We start from the raw sequence: 13,648 nt of genomic DNA, 5'->3' as shown, positions 1-13,648 counted from the left end.
CCCTCTTCTCCCTCCTTAGTGTTTTGATAGTCTCACAGTACAGACAAGGTGGTGCTGAGTTCCTCGTCTTCCTTCCTCATTCCCTGGCATACAGATATGCACTACCACAACCAGCCTGTGGCTCTGGTTATTGACAATGAAAGCATTCAGAATATATGCCTGAGAGTAATATTTCACTCTTTGCAAATGTTTATGGAAAAAAAAGTATCAGCAAGTAAACAGATAACCAAAATATTTCTCCAGATACTAACAGAAAAACTTTGACTCAATACCTAGAAATGCTTCAATATGAAATATGCATGTTCATAAGACATAACACTGTTTTGTGAATGTAATTGCAAATGATCATAAAATTACAAACAAACAAACAAACAAAAAAACACAGGGGCCACAACTTATATAAGAAGGCACTTCAAACTATAAAACGAAGTTAGGGAAAATTAGTATAAATATGAAAAAATGTAGGTCTACAAGCAACAAATATGCAAGTATCCTAACAACGATATTAACAAACTACATGAGAAATTTTTATTTTATTTTAAGTTATTTTTAAAAAGTCATTTTGTTTTCTTCCAACAGTGCAAGATGGTTTTAGTATTCAGAAGCTTTGATGGGAATAATGTGGGAGACCTCTTAGCTAGTTTGCGTATAACTTTCTAAGTGCATATTATATAAAGTGATTAGAATTATCTACAGTTTCAAACATTTTTATTGAAAGAGATGATGTTTATCAGTTTGTTCAGATTTGAAGTTTCTTTTCATTGCTGTTTTCTGCCTATGGGCCTTGCTTGTTGTCAGGGTTATTACATACATACATACATACATACATACATACATACATACAATGTATGTGTATACATATATATGTTGTTATTATATATAGACTGCTTATTTCACACTCTAGTTTTATTGTGAAATTATTCTTTTCAACATCTTTGTACTCATTTATTTATTCATTTATTCATTTATTCATTCATAACAAGGCCTCATGTATTCCAGACTGGTTTTGAAGTCCTCTGTAGCTAAAGATTACCTTAATGCTCCTGCTTCTGCCTTCACGGTGCTGGGAGTACAGGTATGCCAGACATCACCAGTACTGTTGGTTGGTGCTGGGTTCTAACTCAGAGCTTTAAGGATGCTGAACAGTGTCTGTGAACTAAGCTTGTATCCCTGAGCCAGGAAAACCTGATTTTCTATCTTAATTTTAGGTAAATAAGCTATCACATGCTTTATTTTAGGTAAACCATCCTTTATGATAATTTTTAGTTATAATAATGTTGTATTTCTTTACATAACTGGAACACACCTAAATAAGAATAATCCTTTTATTTTGACATTTGTAACTCCAATTTTATATTTTGACCTTTATATATTTCTGGAATGCGTCCACTTTTTCAATTTTATTTTCACTTTAACACAATTACATAAAATACTTATATATATGCATATATATATACACACACACAATTATACATAACACACACATATATATATATGTATATGTATATATATAAATATATACTGATCAGTTTGTTGGTTATAATAAATTGGATCCATACCAAAGATGTTTTAATCCTTTTGGCAATGAATGAAGAAAGCAATATGTTTTACAATATAATTTTTAAATAATCCTTTATAAGATACACAGACAAATGATTTCCAAAGGCCAAGGTGCTCCTGTATATAAGCAAGCATTACTCTCTGGGCAGGCTGCTGCCAACCCTGAACTTTGTATTGCTCTCACCATCTCCCCCAGAGCATGAGCACTTTTCCAAAGACATCGCAGAGCTGAATGGCTATCTAGAAGAAGCAGCCCACAAAGTGGAGCATCTGGAGCAGCAGAAGGAGAAGCTGGAACAAGCTAACGCCAAGATCCAGAAGGACATCGATTACATGAATCACCATGCCCCTCTGCTGGAGACAAAGCGGAAGCAGGAGCTTCAAGCTCTGAAGGAGCGCTATCAGAAAAAGTTTGAGGTGACTGAATGCTTGTGTACTCTGAAAATGTAATGTCTCTTCTAAAGTTTACCTGCAGTTGATTTCTCTAATAATCTGTTCAGTTATAATTTACTGGTATTCATTTAGATGCCTTAGCCACTTACCCATATACCTAGGATGATTAATAATATTCATTGGGTTCATTAAAATCACAGAGATTCAAAACAACCTTATTTTTGAACCATAGTTTTCACTGAGTGAGAAAGTAAGTAGAACACATCAGTAATTTAATCATTGATAAAAATTAGAAATGTAATAAGATTTCAAATGATAAATAACCTCAACCACATTGTGAAATCATTCTATAGAAAAAAATAACTTATTTGAAACTGTCCCATAAATAATAAATTTACCTCATATTAATGTTCATTTATTTTAAAGAAAATAAAACAAGTTCTTGGATGTGTCCCATGTTTAACACACAGTGCCATCCTCATCATTCCATCACCAAAATACTATTATTAACACTATTATTAATTTCAACTATTCATAAGGAAAATGTAAACAACATTTTAAGATAGGATCACACATTTTGAATTACAAAGTGCAATACTTTGACTAGGTAAGTTTCTGAATCATTTTTCTAAGGTAACATTGTTTTATTTTTGAACTTTTATGTCTAATTTCGTGTGTGTGGGGGGGGCCTTTAGTGTACCCTGTGCATTCAAGTATATCTGGTGGCTCAAAGAGGGTGTCAGCCCTGCAGACCTACAGGCAGCTGCAAGTCACTGGATATGGTAATTGGGACCAAACCAAGCTTCTTTGCAGAAGCAGTAATTACTCTTCACCAATGATCCATAGATCACCAATGATCTATGAAGAGTCAAATAATTCTTCATAGATATAAATCTAGTCTATTTTAGTTATGTATTCTATCACATATATATCAAACATTTTATTCTTTAATGTTTTCTTTCTTTTTCTGTCTACGACATTGAGTTTTTTCCTAACATCTTTGATGAAACTGCAGTTTTCCTGCACATGGTAACTTCACATCAATGCTTGCCATTCAATGTCCATGTGAACTTTCCTCAGCTGTATCCCAAGTAATTATTGGGTAATGAGCGATGTCCATGCTCTGTTTCATTAGCTAATGCTCCACTGTTCTCCAAGGTTCCTCTGACAACCTTTCTGTGGTAGAGTTTGTGCTGAAGATTCATTTTTTTGGTTTTTTGTTTTTATTCCCCTACCTTGGAGGATACTGTTCCATCCTAGTAACCTTCTATAATTTGAAAATCAATGTGTCAGCTGGAGTTACTTACCCATTTTTCTGGTCAGATTTTGCTTCCACTTGAAAGGAGGTTGGAATTCTAAGAAAGCTCTCTGTCAGAAACTGACCCATTCAAAAAAAAAAATACCTCTGACCATTTGACCATTCCTGAATAAGCTGGATAGATTTCTGTCAATCGGACAAGTTAGTACCATCTCAAAGGAGGAAGCCTCAATTGAGAAAATGCCTCCATAAGATCCAGCTGTAAGACATTTTATTTTCTTAATTAGAAATCAATGGTGGAGTCCAGCCCCTAATGGGTGATACCATCCCTGAGCTGGTGGTCCTAGGTTCTATAACAGAGCAGGCTGAGCAAGCTATTGAGGAGAGCAAGTGAGCAAAAGCATCATCACTCCGTGGTCTCTACTCAGTTCTGGCTTCCAGGCTCCTGCCCTGCTTGAGTTCCTGTCCTGATATCCTTCAGTAATGAACAGCAATATGGAAGCATAAGCCAAATAAGCCCTTTCCTCCCCACTTGTTTTGGTCATGGTGTTTTATAAAGTCAATAAAATCCCTGAAACACAGCTTCCCTGCTACCTAGGCATGATATCTGTGGTTCTTACTTCATCACAACAGTCAGTTTCTGGTAAGCATCCAGAAGAAAAGATGAACTGAAAGACACATGGAGATTGGGACCCCAATTACATGAAGAAAAAGTAAATCCAACCTTGTTCCACCAAGTCTATTTGACCTTGTCTCAATTCTAAATGACTTGGTGCAGGATTTCTCAACAATCTTGCATCAGCTATTGTCTGTTGGTTTAAACTGGTGTCTATTTGACAAGTTAGCATTTTTTCTTTGTCAATGGCCTTGGGTATTGCTGTAAAAAGTACAAGCATTGTTGTCAGGCAGCTGGAAGAGAAGGTTCTAGAGGAATTCACTGCAACAGACCAAGAGAACAGATGACTTTATATAGATCTTATTAGAGATGCATGGTGTATAGTCTTGAGTAAACATGGGGTGGGTATTAAAGGTCTTTGTCCTAGGCAAGAACTTTTTAACTGAGAGGAATCTGAATGAAACAGATTACCTTTCATCATCCAATCAGGTCAAGTCCTGAACAGCATCAGGGTTGAACTTCATTGAGTAAAATGGAATTCTGGAAGCATATCCATTTGGATTTGGACTGTTCATTTCCCTTGTCCAGTCACTGAGGCCACATTGTAAATTTTGGGCCTCTGTAGCCCATGAGTCAGTTCCTTAAACTAAGTCTGCCTTTGTGGGCCTCCTTATCTCCTGTTGAACATTTTCCTAAGAGTTCTGGGTAACATGGCCACCTTTGGGGAAGGACTGGGATCTGTTACCTCTACCTCTTTGCTCCCTTGCTTTGTTCTTTGGTTGAATTACTCAAACAGAACTTCTTATCAACTGGCTTTAATTCAGCTTGTCACCCTTACCACTCCAGATGCCCCTCTCAGTTTCTGCAGAGGGAGCCAGGAACTGTGATGAATCTAACACTCTGGCTGTGCAGCACCAAGGAAAGGAATTCCCCACAATGCAGCTGAGGCACAGCTAGAGAAGGTTACATATATCATGCAGCCAAAGGAAGAAAGCTTACAGTGACACAGAGGATGAAAAGTGGTAATTTGAACAAGAAAACACATCTTCCATTTATGAAATGAACGTAACTGACAAAACTCAGGAATGAAAAACAGAATTATGAGCACTGCCAGGACCAAACACCTCCTCAGAGAGAAGCAGAAACACACAGAGCTGTGAGAAACAGGCAAAGAGCATTTCAGAGCTCAGGCTCTGGTATGGGAGTTTATGTGCCATGTGTTTAAATTCCTAATATAAGTGTTAAAATCTTCCATAATTGTTATAAAGCTTTGAGCCTTGGTTTCTTTGTACACAAAATGATATGGTAAGAACCCATGTCCTATGTGATTAGTGTGTTCCCCAATTAGATAAAAAGATTCAAAACAGAGCCTACCATAATATACAGAATGCCATGAAAATAATATATGTAGGGAAGTTCCTAGCTGCAGATATTTATATGGGGAAAGAAAGAACTAAACAATGGCCCTGGGAGAATTAAAATCCAAAGCAGAAGACGAGGTGGAAACAGTGGGATAATATTGTGGGTCAACTGATGGGTGGGATGTTTTCATTTCTTTCATTAAGCAATACATTAATCCTACACCAAAGCAAATCCCAGAGTCTCACTCTTGGCTACGTCTGCTCTCAGGCACTTGTCCCAGACAAGTAGAGAAGAGCCCAAGTGTTTTTAAACCTGATAAAATTACTCAGCTAAACATTATGCAGGGAGCTGCTAAAATTTAGCTAGCTCTACCTGCAGCCATGCTTGATCACATAACCTGACAGGGAGGATGGTAGCCCAGTATTAGGAATATGCCTGAGACTGACACCTAGAATTGTTCTTTTTATGCTATGTGTGTTTTGACTAAAATGAATATAAAAACATAAATTACCAAATGTATATCACATTTAATTTTAAAAGTTCATACTACCTAAAATATAGTTTCACTCATGAAAATTTGAAATTGTGTAGACATTGCCCAAAGATCCAAGAAGAAATTTATAAAAAGAAACCTATCAAAATGTTAACTGATTGTACCTCATATTGGATCCTAGATTTGGTGACAGTGTAATTAGATGTGATTTAGCCTATAAACAACTAATAATTTCAATATTATTTTTAAATGCCCAATCTATAGAAAAGGAGAGTTATTCTTAAACAAATTCAAGTTAATATTCTTAATAGAATGTTGTAAAATTTTTAGAAAAAAATATTGACAAATATATCTGAAAATATGATATAAAACACTTGCAAGATAGCCCTTTAGCATAAGAAATCACTCTGAACAACTCGTTTAAGGAGGCCAGAAATGACTCAACATTAAGAAATATGAGTATACAACTTAGTTTGTAAACAAAATAAAAGAAAAATAATGATTTTTATAGAAAGACTCCTAAAATATGTTTGTCAGAATTACAATGCTAATTGGGCATAGAGAACATACCTACAACCTGGTGTTTGGTGGTCAGTGCAGGAAGATGCAGATTCTGAGGTCAGGAAAGTCTACCCAGCAACACTTGGTATTTTTCTTAATCAGAAGGTTATAATAAATAAGTAAAGAACAAATTTACTTCTTTCTAGTTAACAAAGTATTCTTTTACAAAAATCACTAGCATTCATAGTAACCATTGAAACCCTGCAGCCATCTCAAGCAAAAGTGGGAGAAATTGGGTATATAAGAGATGATGTATGCTAAAGAAATCATTTTTGATGAAGTGGCAGGACAATAAAATGAAATAAAAATATTTTAAATAAATAAAGCAATTTTCTTATAACTGAATTGCCAGGTCTAAGACTTTTCCTCACAAAATAACAGTAATTAGTATTTAAAACACCTGAATGCAGGCTTGAGAGACCACTCAGGAATTAAGATTACTTGCTGCTCTTGGGAAATATCAAGGCTCAGAGCTGCTGGAAACTCCAGCTCCAGGACTTCTGGGAACCACTTCTGACCTCTGTAAGTACTGCCCATGCACATGATGTGCCAGTCTTAAGTTTTTTGGAACACAAATGTTCTTATGTTCTGCTGGTGAAAATTAAAGCTATTACTCTTTTTGTTTTCCTGAGAGTAAATTGCCAGCCACTGTTCATGAAAGCCTTACCTTCCAACTCAGCACATTATCTTATTAGCAGTGCCTTTGTAGAAAATATTTAAGCTTGCAAAGTTTCTTTGCAGCTCACTTCATCACAGTGGGGTTTGTGTGTTTCCTCACATGTGTTCATCAAGTTGGGAATAATGTCCACATGCCTGACCATGAGAAGAGCAGTGATCATCATGTGGTGTGATGCAGACAAGAGAGTCAAGTAGGAAACAGACAGGAATGATGGGTCAGGAAGGAACTGTTGATGGCATCTGTTGATTATTAGAAGTCAATTATTAGGGACTATTACAGGAAGATAGCAATGGTTATTTCTGATTGAAATGAATAGAGGTGATTTAATTTTCTTTGCTACCCAACATTTTCATATTTCTTTGCAATATTATAGTGTATAAACATTACAAATCAACATGTATTGATGGTTTAAAGAGCACACAAAGTTGTAGCTTTTATGTTTTTGTACTACTGTTGTCAATCAGGGTAAAGGAAACATGGAACACTGTTTTCTAGGCAGTACACATTCAGAGGGTCAGTTATGGTAAGAAATATGTGTTAACAACTTTAAGCCTAAATTATGAGTGACATTAAAATTCTTTTAGTTAATCATTTACACATATATGGGCAATTTTTTTTTTTTGTTTCTAGGTAATGGAACAATTTAGAGACGTTCAGGATGAGCTTAAAGTTTCCGTAGAACAGTATGAAATTGCAAAATCAAGGTTCGAGCAAATGAAAGAAGATGATGAAAAAGACCTATACCAAGAGGAAATAAATGTAGAATCCTACAAGTAAGAATCTACCGTAAATACAATTCATAGCATCTAGAAATGAAATGTTAAACAAAACTGTTACAAATATCAGTGCTCAAAAACTTTCACACAGAATTTAAGTTGCTTGTACCTATATTATCACTAAATTTATGACAATTGAAATTTAAATATTAATATACAAATTTATGTAAATCTGCAAATTAGTGCATCTCTATTTAAAAATTGTCATGTGTATAACCAAATTCATGAGAAATACCAATGTATATCCCTGTCCCCTGTGACTGCCTTACTTTTAAAAAAGGAGATATCATACATTATAAATCAATGCAACAAGTATACATGTAGGAATTAATTTTTTAACTTATAATTATTTTCTTAACAAGAGAACAATATTTTAAATGCTTGCTTATTAATAACTGAGATTTTTATCTTCTGGTACTAATTTCTAAAGTAAATATGTCTTGCTGTCTTGGTTAGGTCATCTATTTCCATGATAAAACGCCATAGGTAAAAGCAATTTAGGGAAAGGGGGCTTATTTCATCTTAAAGTTTGTATTCCATCATCCATAAAAGTCAAGGCAGGAACTTTGAGGCAGAAGCTGATGCAGAGAAATATTATTTACTAGCTTGTTTAGCCTACTTACTTATAGAAACAGAGTCCACTAGCCCAGGGATGGCACTGACCACTGTAAATTGAACCATAACATATCAATCATCAATCATCAAAACAAAACAATACCACAGAGTTGCTCATGGGTGATTCTGGTGAGCACATTGTCTCAATTGATGTTCCTTCTTCCAAAATTACTCTAGCTGTGACAAGTTGACAAAAAACTATCCTGCACAATGCACAGTTTCATTGCTTCTTATGTTCAGCATTTATAATCTCATGTTTAGCCCAGACATATTGAATATGAATCTGTGCTTCCAAAAGATTACAAGACAATGTTAGAGGAACAAAATAATATTATTACTGATTTGTGCTACTTTTTAAGTTAAATATTGATACAACATTACACAATTCTATCATGTGACAAAGGGGTTGGGGAGATGGTTCACTGGGTAGGAGGACTTCCTCTGCAAACATGAGGTCCTGTATTCAAATCCCCAAAATCTTAAATAAAAACATGGGAGTGACAGTTAATGTATACAGTCCCAGCACTGAGAAGGCAGACAACCAAGCCAAAAACCAAGATAGCTGCCCTTTCAATGAAATCTGTCTCAAGGCATTACGACTAAATGTAACCGAGAAAGACACCAGATGTCCTCCTCTGGCCTCCACATGAGTGTGTGCATCCACACACATATGCAAATATTCATGAACACATATGCATCAAACACACAACACAAACCCTACCTGTGGTGATATATTATGCATGATTTATTAAAGCTTTCCTAAGGGTTCAGAAAGTGAAGCTAGTCACAAGCCATAGAGCAATGGTGATATACATGTTAATCCTAGCAGTCATACTAGAAAGCCATAGAGCCAGGCCATGGCGGCACACACCTTTATTCCCAGGAATCAGGAGACAGGCAGATAGATCTCTCTGAGCTACACAAGAGTGAAGTGGAACAGAGCTCATTCCTTTGCTCCTAACAATTGGGATCACATGCCTTTAATCCCCACACTAGGTAAGTAGAGACAGGAGTTATATGGATAGGCAAAGAAAGGAATATAAAGAGGAGGAGACAGGAACCCCTTCCCCAACCACCTAACTAATAAAATGAAAGTCAATGTCATTTTTGTTGCCTGATGCTTTCCTGGTTATTAAATGCTGATATTTTGGTGATATAATATGCATAAAACGTCTGCTATTTTCCTATCTTTCAAGGCTTCCTTTGCCAATACCTCCTTTGCCTGGGCTTCTGTGTGTATTTGGGGCTTCTGTGTGTATTTGGGAGCCAAACGCTGTTCAATAACATATGAATAATAATATTTCTTAATAAATATGATGAAGTCTTGTTTTCTGTTCTGGTCATGCTAAATTATGCTGTGCTTTCCCCCAAAATCTTTGCCTTCTTTATTTTATTTTTCTTTACAAATAATTATAGACAAACTGGACATAAACCAAACAATTTCTTAATTCCCTTCCCCAGGTTTCTCCCATGGGAAGATCTTGGAGTGGAGCTTAACAATTAATGGTATCACACAAGGAAACAGGCCTTGTTATGTTTTTACCATGTTTTTACATGGACTCATTAGCTTGTGTGGGGGGGATTGCATATATAGTTATATGTAACCTCTTCTTGTGTGTGAATTCAATATCTACTCCACGAAACCAAATATAGAATCATTCACCTCCTTCTCTCCCTTGATGCTTGCTTTCCTGCTCTTTCTCATCTTCAGAGCTTTGTCTTTTGGGCATGTTATACAAGTGCATCATGGAACATAAACCTTTGGATTCTATTTCCTTTCTTTAAATTAAATGTAATGACATTGAGATTAATCCAGCTTAGCAGGTGTGTTCAAAGGCCTTGGAATTTATGACTATGTGGGACCTTGTGTAGTAGAAATGCTGGCTGTGTTTAACCAACCACACTTGGGGAAGGGGTGGCATTTGGTTAGTTCTGGTTTATTGTGAGTCTAGTCAAAATTACTTTAGGACTTAATGTATAATGTGTGATTATTAATTTTTCTGGAATGCCTGTCTCTGAATATGTTTGCCAGACTGTGTATTAAGAATGTGTTTAGTTTTAGTAGAAATCATGAACTAGATCCAGGGTGTGGAGAGACGATTTGACATTCAGTAAGAAGAGATCATCCATTCCTCTCAATGTAATATTTTTATTAATTATTTAGAAATTTCATATGATGCACCCCAATCATGGTCCCTTCCCATTCTTTCTGGTCCAACCTTCTACCCTGGCGGCCTACTCCCAAAAGGAAAAAAATATATATATACACCAAGTCCAATTCGTGTTGCAATATACTCATTGAAGCATGGTCAAACCCCAATAGCCAGTCCCTTGAAGATTATTGAGTCACCACACACACACATACTCACACCACAAGCCATCAACTGTGAACAGCTACACTTTGCATCTTTTTCAAAAATTTGAAGGGCTCTCTTTAGTCGCTTCTTATATGGACTGTTTCTGTTTTCTTTTTTCTTTTTTTCTGTGGTGGTATGTTGGTGTTCCTGGTCTATGCTACTACCTGAGATTGCTTTTTTAAAGAAAAAAAAATAGTTCAGTCCCTCTAGCACATTTGCAGCACTGAAGTTTTTGTTGACCTTTCTTTTGCAGGTTTTGTGCTTATATGTTATTGAATATTTTATTTTATTAAGTATCTGATCAGGTGTTTCTCCTGGCTGCTGTAGATAATTCTGTCTTTATAGAGAACACAAGTTTATTTTTTTAATTAGATATGTAAATTGCAAACATTGTATGGTTAATGAAAGGTTTGTCTTTTGATCCCATTATGGGGATATTTTTGTCATGGAAAAGTTTTAAGGTTTGTTAGAATTTAATTTTCCAGTTCCTTTTTTAAATAGGCATAGTACCATGGAAAACCCCTTGTCCTAATGCTCAATTCACAGAGTATTTTCTTTTAAATATGGATATAGTTTTACATGTTACACTTAGATGCATTCAGTGAATGTGTACATGAGATTTAGTCAGATTTGTCTATTTTTTCCTTCTTCATTAATTTTTCCCTTGAGCATCATCCATATAGCCTGGCACCCTGTGTCATACTACTTTGACTGGCATGCTGTTTTATGAAACATGGTCAAGAATCATCCAGTCATATTTTCATGGATCTTCTCATGTGTACAGGGTTCTGGTCCATTGCTCTACATGCCAAGCATTGTCAATACCACCCCCCTATTTTATCAACGTACTCACATGATAGTTCTTGACAAAAGAGAGAGTGTGACTCTGCCTATTTTATTCTCCTGATTCTTCTGGCTTAGCAGATGTGAAAATGGTGATATTTAAATGCCTAGTGACTTTTCATCACTTTATTTCCCAACTTCTCCTGCAAGATAATCCAAAATAATCCCCCCAAAAGTCAAATAATACATGCATAACTTTTCTCTCTATTCTTTTCATTTGGAAACATAGATGCTAGTTCTCACTCTTTACCTAATATCTGAGACCCTTTAGGGATTTGGAACTGCTGTGGGATATGAGCATTTTTAAATATATTCCACTGACTCATAATAAGTTAGAGGATAATTTTCTTTTCAATGTGAGTAAAAATCATCTTTCTTTTTCTCTTAGGAAGGAGCTAGGTAAGCTGAAAACTCTGCAGGCTCACTACTCAACCTCAATTGAGTCTGTGAACATACACATTGAAGAGGATGAGGAGACAATGACTGAGATGCTGAGAGAAACACAGAGCACAACAAATGAAGTGTCAAATTTGCTGAAAACAGTGAGTTTTTAATATTTTGAAAAATCAGAAAATGGTTTTAAGCTAAAAGTAGTAAATTTTGTCAATGACTGAATACCAGACAATTTCTTACCTGCATTAGTTTTCTCTTGTTGGATAACAAAACAGATTTGGCAGCTGAACAGATTGCTTATATTGTCATTAGTTAAAAAATTTATATTTTTTTATTGGTGGATATTTGTTGTATAAAGATATGTGTTTCTCGATGACATTTTTATGGAAGTGTATCATGTATATTGGAAAAAAATCACCTTCCATTACCATCTCTTGCATTGATCTCCCTCCCATTCATTGGTCCTTTTCCTAAATAGTATTCCTTCTAATTGCCTGAAGGCATATATAAATGGATATGTCTATACATGTATTTATTCGTGTGTGTGTGTGTGTGTGTGTGTGTGTGTGTGTGTGTGTGTGTGTGTGTCTATACAGGTGTATAAGACTTGGATAGGTACACATGACCTCTAAATTCCACACATGATTTGGTTCATGATATTTGTATTTCTGAGTTTGACTAGCTTTACTTAACATACTCATCTTCAGTTCCATCAATTTTTTTGCAAATGCCAGGTGTTATGCCAAATTCATGAGACCCCCCCAAAAAAAGACCAACTCACTGATGTAAATGCATAAGGTTTAATGTTAAGTTACAAGCCTCAGCAGGGACCCTTTCCAGCAAACTGGTACAGCAGCTGCAGGAAAAGGGTGCCTGGCCTTAATTGCAAGGGGGTTTTAAAGGAAAAAAAAAAAACTGCAAGCAAGGTGGTAAATGCTTGGGCTGTTCAGGATTAGGTAAGAGGTAGGTGACCTTTAGATTCATTGACATGGTGGCTAGGGGAATTCATATTTTTGGCAACACAGCCTGTTACTTTACATATTTTTATTGGTTGTCATGGGGAGGGAACATTCTATGGTTTGGGGGGTTATACCTTGATCTTTTCACTTTTCATGAAAGTGGTCTAGGGACTTTTTTTTTTGTTTGTTTGTTTGTTTTTTTTTTAATTCCTTGGAACAGGGTGGAACTCTGTAATTCGGAGGTCAAGGTAGAGTTGCTCTACTCTGGGAAAGTTGCTGAGGTTTATTTGATTTTTAACACTTTCACATGGTTTTGTTCTCAATTGTGTGTAACAGAAATAATACAAATCCAGAGACAGGTATCGGGGTTCAAGCTGAAGATCAGAAAAGCAAAGCAGCCAATCACTGCAGAGCTTTTACCTCTAGCAAGGCTGGGGAGATCCTGTCTTCAACAGCTAGAGACTAATTGCCCCGGCACTAAATACCAGGCCTAAGACCCTGCTTATATACCTCTTATATACCTCTCTAGTTCTGGGATTAAAGGTGTACACTACCACTGACCAGCTTCTATTGGTAACTATTATGGTGTATGCCACGATTACCTGGCCTCTATGGCTGTGGCTCACTTTGCATTCTGACCTCCAGCAGGCTTTATTGGATCACAAACAATATATTACCACATTTTGCCTGATTATTTTTTTTTAACAAGTGCCCCCAGTTAGAAAACCTTGAACTTATTAAGAGTCTTTGGAGATATAGAGAGATTATGGATATTTTTAGACA

The 13,648-nt window shown here is 35.9% G+C and overlaps 1 protein-coding gene across 1 annotated transcript in view; it reads left to right on the top strand.

Annotated features, from left to right (window-relative positions):
• Window positions 1-13,648, top strand: part of Ccdc178 (coiled-coil domain containing 178) — a 284,918-nt gene that overhangs the window by 28,962 nt on the left and 242,308 nt on the right. Inside the window, exons 8-10 of the mRNA XM_051202056.1 lie at window positions 1,757-1,977; window positions 7,553-7,695; window positions 11,902-12,055. Coding sequence (XP_051058013.1) covers window positions 1,757-1,977; window positions 7,553-7,695; window positions 11,902-12,055 — 518 coding nt within the window. The remainder of the gene's footprint in view (window positions 1-1,756; window positions 1,978-7,552; window positions 7,696-11,901; window positions 12,056-13,648) is intronic.

The sequence above is a fragment of the Phodopus roborovskii genome, unplaced genomic scaffold (genome assembly GCF_943737965.1).
Source record: "Phodopus roborovskii unplaced genomic scaffold, PHOROB, whole genome shotgun sequence".
NCBI classification, from domain to species: Eukaryota; Metazoa; Chordata; class Mammalia; order Rodentia; family Cricetidae; genus Phodopus; species Phodopus roborovskii.
Note: the sequence above shows the minus strand (reverse complement) of the source record. Positions and strands in the feature narration are given on the sequence as shown.